A 7,705-nucleotide genomic window follows, 5' to 3' on the forward strand; every position below is an offset into this window, starting at 1 on the left:
CCTGTACTTTTATAATGATTACCCTATGTTTGTCCCTGGCCCCAGGAGATCTGTTGCCCTGTACAATAACAAATAGCGGGTGTTCTCAGTAGAGCTAAGCGTTCTGGATCACGTGTGGTGAACTAATAAAGATAAGCTATTTTTCTCATAAGCCAAAGCCAGTGCGTAGAATCTTTGTGCAATTAAAAAAAAATACAAAAAGCAACAAATGCAAATACAATACAATACAAAAAAAATCTGTAGTAAATTAAAGAAACAGAACTTTATATGGGGAAAGAACATCCTTGTCCATTTTGGCTTCATATACAGCAGCTGTGGCTCTCCCATATCAGTGTATCTGAAGCTGTGGGTGTCCTTACTGTCTTCCCAGGTATAGCGGTAGGGGTATTAATGTGGCTTCTGATGCCATATGTAAAAATTGAGCTGAGGTGTAGGGAGGTTTGCAATGGAATTCTCCGTTGACTGAAAACGGAGGTCAGACCATGACTGTTGAACCTGTAGGTCCACAAGAATCTGCAGCATCTGTATTTGCTGCTGGATAAGCCCCATTATGTCTTGGGGCATCTCGCTCTGCTATTCCTGCTGGGACTCCTGTGCCTTGTAGCTTTTTTAATTTATGTAGCAGTAATGCAAGGAACCGACAGGCCTCTCTCCTGTAAGACATTGGCTTAGGCAGTTTAGCACAAGTAAAGTAGGCTTACCATCCTTAGCATGTATCAAATGGCCTGACTGTTACCCTAGATTTTGGGGAACTGGGAACAGCTTGCTCAAGAGAGGGAACTGGTACATAATGATAGCATGCAGGGATAGCTCAGTGGTTTGAGCATTGGCCCGCTAAACCCAGGGCTGTGATTTCAATCACTGGGGGGGCCATTTGGGTATTGGTCCTGCTTTGAGCAGGGGGTTGGACTAGATGATCTCTTCAGGTTCCTTCCAACCCTAATAATCTATGATACTGGGCTTGGATATTTTAGGATAGAATCATTGGCTGATGTGTACCCACAAACTTGCTTTCGCAATAGGTGACATATATGACAATGAACTAAAGGAATATATTAACTTATAGGATACAAGTACCCCAAAATGACGAGGGTGGGCAAGTTAGATATGGACATGGGAGTTTAAGCATCTGAATGAATAGTCATGATAGTATCCAGGCCCTCTAACAGGCCAGGCAGGGGCTAGATTTTCCATCACTGACTCTTCGTGCTTAGTATCTACCACCCACCTTTGGCACTGGGTGTCTGGCCCATCGGACTCATTTGTCTTGCCAGGGACAGGGCTGACCCTGTGTCTCCTACCACCAGGTCCCCGAGGAAGGGCGTGAGTATATATTGAGCAAGGGACAACACCAAAGACATTCCTCATTCTATATTACTGCTTTTTGTGTATGTGGTTTGGAGCTTCCCTGTCTGTATGAAGGGTGTTAATAAAAATGGCTAAGGCACTGCTTTGCTCTCAGTGCCAATGTCTTTGCTGTACAACCCAGAGTTCCTCATACAATAATGAACTTCTTAGCAATTCGCAACCATTACAATTATAAACCGTTAATGGGGTTGGATTAACGCAGGGGCTCTAGGGGCTGCAGCCCAGGGCCTAGGGTTAATAGGGGCTCTGCAACAGGCCAGCGGAGGGGGTGGGGCAAAGGGAACAATTGCCCAAGGGTCTAGGTGATTTAGAAGGGCCCGGGGCCCCAGCCGCTGTCAGCAGTGCAGTGGGGCTAAGGCGACTTCCTGCCTCCCTTGCTCCACACCACTCCCGGAATCAGCCAAGGCATCCTTGTGGCCCCTGGGTGGGGTGTGTCTCCGCGTGCTACTGGCAGCAACATGCTGTGGAGGCCCTCAGCCTTCCCCCCACACACCCTCCCAAACCCCTTCCAGAGGGGTGTGCTGGTCGCTTTTGGAAGCCACTCAAGTTAAGGGCCAATCCCCTGACCCCCTCCTGCATCTCCAACCCCTACCTCCACCTAAATCTCACACACCCTCCCACATCCAAACTCACATAAATATATCTGAAATTTGGCCCTGAAAGCCCAGATCCTGCATCCCCTTGGACAGGGGCCCCACAAAATCTAATAGCCCCAGGCCCACAGGATAGTTAATCTAGCCCTGACGGTTAAAGAATCAGGTTACATCCTTTCTACTATCTGTTTTTTCCCTTCTCCAGGCTGTCTGCAATGTTCACCCTCCAGGCCCTCTGTATACGAGCCGATGCAGCCCTGGCTTGCAGGATCTCGCTGGATGTGTCATCCTGAGTCCTTTTCTTTCTCCTCCTTACTGGCCCAGGTGTTCTGAGAATCCCTAGTAACACTTCTGCTTCACAGTGACCGTGCACAGCCCCACTCACCAGTCCCAGCCATGAGTGAGTATGGCCCATCAGGGGTGAGAAAGTGGGAGGGGGGAAATGTAGTAGGAATTGTTTGGTTGCATGAAACTATGTGTACAGGGAATACTGGCACCCTTTTTAACAGCTGGCGGTGGTTTTAGCCTCTGATAAAAAGGCTCAGAGAGCACAGCTGCTGCTGGCATGCTGAAGCTGCCCAGGGCTGTATGCTGCTAGCCTATTAATTCAATGTCACCTGCTGAAGTTATCGCCAACTGGGGTGGGAAAGCGTCCTAGTGCTGAGGAAGAAGTGAGACCACCATCTCTAGAAAGCTTCAGGAGAGGGCTGCAGAGTACCTCCATGAACGTTGCCTTGAGATCTCTCAAAAGGGTTCAAGGGACATCCCTGTGTACGTAAACAAACAGATCCACATGGTCTGCCTTGATCTAACTCTATAGCTAAATAGGAAGCAGATAACAACTCTACCTTCCTTGGTTGTACCACTACTTCTTCTAGTCCAAGGAAATTCATACAAAGTCGAAAGCTGTATCCCACTAAGTGAGAGAGAGGGGCATCATCAATACATGATTATTATAGGAAATCCATTCACGCACCTGGAGATGTGCCAACTTCACCATTTCCCAGAGGTGTGCTCGATCCCCGCTCCGTCCCAAGTCTTGCCCCTACTCCACTCCTTCCCCCATCCCAGCCCTGCCTCTTCCCACTCACATCCCATTCCACCCCCTCCCTTCTCACTTCCTGCCTCTGCTCTCCCCCTTTCCTCCTTGCCCCACTGCCACCTGACTGTTGCTGAGCAATGGACAGGAGGCACTGTGAGGGAGGGTGAGGAGCTGATCAGCAGGGCCCACCAGCAGGTGGGAGGGCATGGGAGGGGCGGAGATGATCCAGGGGGCTGATGGTGGGTGCTGATCACCCACTATTTTTTTTGTGGGTGCTCCAGCCCTGGAAGACACACAGAATCATTTTCCATGCACACTTCCTTGAGATGCCTTCATCTGCACTGCCAGGACCGAATGGACTGTGGTGATGTTTCAAACACGTTCTGGCTCACAGCATAGCTGGACTCCCCTGTTCATAAGTTGCCCCATCATCCACCTTCTCTTCATCCTTGCTGTTTATGGCAGTGCTCTGTGACTCTGGCTCCTCTGAGGTATCCACAGTGGCGGATAGGGTAGTGATGAGGTTTACTCCAAGTATCTCATGTAGCAATTTGTATAAGCAGCAGGTCAGTGGCTTAGTGTTGGATTGGCTCTTGACCTCCCTGGTCTTCTTGTATGCCTAGCACAGTTCCTTCTTTCAATATAAGGAAGAGTTGCAGATATTAGCTGGCTTATGTTGGTGAAGTAGAGATATTGGCTTCTGTCACAAGAATTCCAAACAGTTTGTAAACTTTGTGTCATCTCAGCAATCTGAGATCATTTCCAAAGACTAAAACTGCTAAAGGAGAATCCAGGAAAGGCAGAACACATGATACCACAAATGAAACAGGCTGGTGGCAATGTCAAATGGAACAGGCTGGTGGAACAGGCTGGTGGCAATAATCTAAGATTATTATTTAAAAAAAAATGCAACACAGAAAAAATGTAAGAGACAAAACTCAATCCATTATTTTATGACAATACATAACCATATTTTGACTGGACCAGCTGATCACTTGTTAATTGGTTTGTTTTTCATAGGAAAAGTGGATTTCTGAAGATATTACACATAGCGGATGAATAATCAGGACTAGAGCCCATTTAAAATCAATAGTTTTCAGACTGGTGGTTTTCAGTCTTTTGAACAAATCCAGAAAAAAAAAGAAACTTTCCATAAGGGACAAAAATTATCTGCCATCTCTACTAAACAGATCCTGCCTTTGTTTCACTGGAGACATTCAAAGCATTTGTCTGAATGAAATAATAAAAGAGGAATATAAAAAATATAGATTAGGAAGTTCTCATAGTTATAGCTCAAACAACCTAACAAGTGTTCAGAAAATGTGTGAACAAGTACTTAAAAATGCAAGAGGAAAACAGAAAATAAAATTTATTATCACTTAATACTCAGCAGAAAACGGTCAAGCCAACTGGTAAGTTTCTGGTATATTTATTTTGCAGCTGGAAAGGTGGTGATGAACTGAGGATGAATAGCCTGATTTAAACCCACAGAGGCCAATGGGAACCATTCTGTTTACTTGAGTGGGTGTTGGCTTTGTTTCTTAAATTACCTTTGAAAGCCCTCAAACTTAACTGATTATTAATGTCTACAAATCAGTAAAGATATAGGCTGGTGTTTTCAAAGCATCTTATCCAATTTAGATGCTCAGCTCTCACTGTCTTTCAACAAAGATTGGATGTCGAACTGCCAACCCCACCTTTGAACATCTCTCCCATTCACAAAGTTATACACTTTCCTCACTCTTCCTGTATCTCCTTGCAAAACAAGAACCCTTGGCAGCCAGAGGTAGAGAGACTGAAATAATACTGGGAATAAAAAAAGAATGCTTTAATCTCCCATCATGCACTTGACTGTATTTTTTATTTAGGCAAAGACAGCTGGAGCTCAGAATGGGGTTTAAAATATATATATATTTACAGGAAGATAATGATCTGGTTCAAATTGCATCGCACTGTAGAAATGAATGGCCCTCTAGAAATTGACACTGGCTGAGGATCTGCCATTGTTTATCTAAATAAATACAACTCTAAAAATAAAAAAAAATTGCACCATGTAGATGGTTCCTTTTTGGCTAATGATTTGATTTATTCCCATTTCAATCAATGTCTCTGAAACACTGTATACTTCTGCAGAAATTTCCTCAGTGCCTCCTTGACCTCTTTGTTTCTCAGGCTGTAGATGAGGGGATTGATCAGGGGTGTCAAAACCGTGTAGAAAACAGAAAACACTTTGTTCGGGGCTTTGAGTGCACCAGTGTTTGGTAACATGTAGACAATCATTAAGGTCCCATAGAAGATTGTAACCACAGTAAGGTGGGAGGAGCAGGTGGAAAAGGCCTTTTGCCTCCCAGACGTGGAAGGGATCCTCAGGATGGTGGAGATAATATAAACATAAGATGTCAGGGTCAACAGAAATGGGGGAACAGTGTCTATGGAGGAGAATATGAGGGTCGCCAGAGTCACCAGACTGGTGTCGCTGCAGGAGAGATTAATCACTGGGGTGAGGTCACAAAAAAAATGATCAATTTCATTAGGGCCACAGAAGGTTAATTGTGACACCAAACACATTAATATGGTAAGAACTATGAATGAACTTAGCCATGATCCGCCTGCCAGTTGGATACAGAACCTACCATTCATACGGGTGACATAGTGAAGGGGTTTACATATCGCTAAATATCGATCATAAGACATCACAGCAAGCAGATAACACTCAGTGGTCACTAGGACACCAAACAAATAAAACTGCAGAATGCAGCCTGTAACCGAAATGGTCCTGTCCCCAGTCAGGAAACTGGCCAGCATCCTGGGAAGGATGGTTGAGTTGCAACAGATCTCCAAGCAGGACAAATTTCCGAGGAAGAAGTACATGGGGGTGTGAAGGTGCTGATCAGTCACAACTAGTGCTACGATGAGAGTGTTTGCAGCAATGGTGGCTATGTAGATCACTAGAAACAGCAGGGAGAAAAGAATTTGCAGTTCAGGAAGATTCCCAAATCCCATGAGGATGAATTCTGTGACAGATGTTTGATTTTCCCCTTCTCCTTTCTCCATGAGGTGTGTGTAGGTTTCCACTTTCGCCATTCTCTGTGTGATGTAATTGGTGATTGAGAAAAAGCAATAATCATTCAGGGGGGTTGCTATACAGTTAAAACTCAGTCAATTTCTTTCCATTTTTTCCATAAAAATTGAGATAGCAAATTTGATTGGAGTTTATATTCTGTGTCAGTCAAGGGACTGCTTCACACCCAGATATTGAATAGGGCAGTGGCTCTCAACCAGGGGTATCAATCCCTTGGGGGTATGCAGAAATCTTCCAGGGGGTACAACAACTAATCTAGATATTTGCTTAGTTTTACAACAGGCTAAACAAAAAACTAGTGAAGTCAGTACAAACTACAATTTCAAACACACAAAATGAGAAAGTCAGCAATTTTCCAGAAATAGTGTGCTGTGACATTTTCATATTTTTATGTCTGATTTTGCAAGCAAATAGTTTTTCAGTGAAGTGAAACTTGGGGTATACAAGACAAATCGGACTCCTGAAAGGGATACAGTAATCTGGAAAGGTGGAGAACCACTAGCATAGGGTATTGGGATACAGATTCCCCTTCAGCTCACCCAAATAGAAGAAAAACTGTTAATTGTTCACTTTTCTACTAGGACTGTAGATTATTTGAGTTAACTCAAAAAATTAGTCTCAATTAATTGCCATTTGAATTGCAATGTCAAACAACAGCATACCAATTAAAATTTATTAAATATTTTGGATGTTTTGCTACATTTTCAAATATATTGATTTCAATTACAACACAGAATACAAAGTGTACACTGTTCACTTTATATTATTATTTTATTACAAATATTTACATTTAAAAAATAAAATAAATAGTATTTTTCAGTCACCTATTACAAGTACTGTTTATCATGAAATTGCAACTTACAAATGTAGATTTTTTTGGTTACATAACTGCACTCAAAAACAAAACAATGCAAAACTTTAGCGCCTACGAGTCCATTCAGTCCTACTTATTGTTCAGCCAATTGCTAAGACAAACAAGTTTGTTTACATTTATGGGAGACAATACTGCCCATTTCTTATTTACAATGTCACCAGAAAGTGAAACAGGTGTACACATGGGACTTTTGTAGCTGGCATTGCAAGGTATTTACATGCCAATTATGCTAAACATTGATATGCCCCTTCATGCTTCAGCCATCATGCCAGAGGACATGCTTCCAAGCTCATGACACTGGTTAAAAAAAAATATGTTAATTAAATTTGTGACTGAACTCCTTGGGGGAGAATTGTATGTTTCCAGCTCTATTTTACCAGCATTCTGCCATATATTTCATGTTAGAGCAGTCTTGGATGATGATTCAGCGCATGTTCATTTTAAGAACACTTTCTCTGCAGATTTCACAGAACACAAAGAAGGCACCAATGTGAGATTTCTAAAGATAGTTACAGCACTTGACCCAAGATTTAAGAATCTGAAGTGCCTTCCAAAATCTGAGAGGTATGAGGTGCGGAGCATTCTTTCAGAAGTCTTAAAAGAGCAACATTCCAACGCAGAAACTACAGAATCCAAACCACCAAAAAAGAAAATCAACCTTCTGCTGGTGGCATCTGACTCAGATGAAGAAAATGAACATGCATCGGTCCGCACTGCTCTGGATTGTTATTGAGCAGAACCCATCA

General features: G+C 43.2%; 1 protein-coding gene across 1 annotated transcript; it reads right to left on the reverse strand.

Annotated features, from left to right (window-relative positions):
- Positions 1-5,103: 5,103 nt before the first annotated feature.
- Positions 5,104-6,057, reverse strand: LOC127031791 (olfactory receptor 11A1-like). The gene has a single exon (XM_050918826.1). The coding sequence runs from the start codon at positions 6,055-6,057 to the stop codon at positions 5,104-5,106; it is 954 nt and encodes a 317-aa protein (XP_050774783.1).
- Positions 6,058-7,705: the final 1,648 nt, after the last annotated feature.

This window comes from Gopherus flavomarginatus, chromosome 11, assembly GCF_025201925.1.
Source record: "Gopherus flavomarginatus isolate rGopFla2 chromosome 11, rGopFla2.mat.asm, whole genome shotgun sequence".
Taxonomy (NCBI): Eukaryota; Metazoa; Chordata; order Testudines; family Testudinidae; genus Gopherus; species Gopherus flavomarginatus.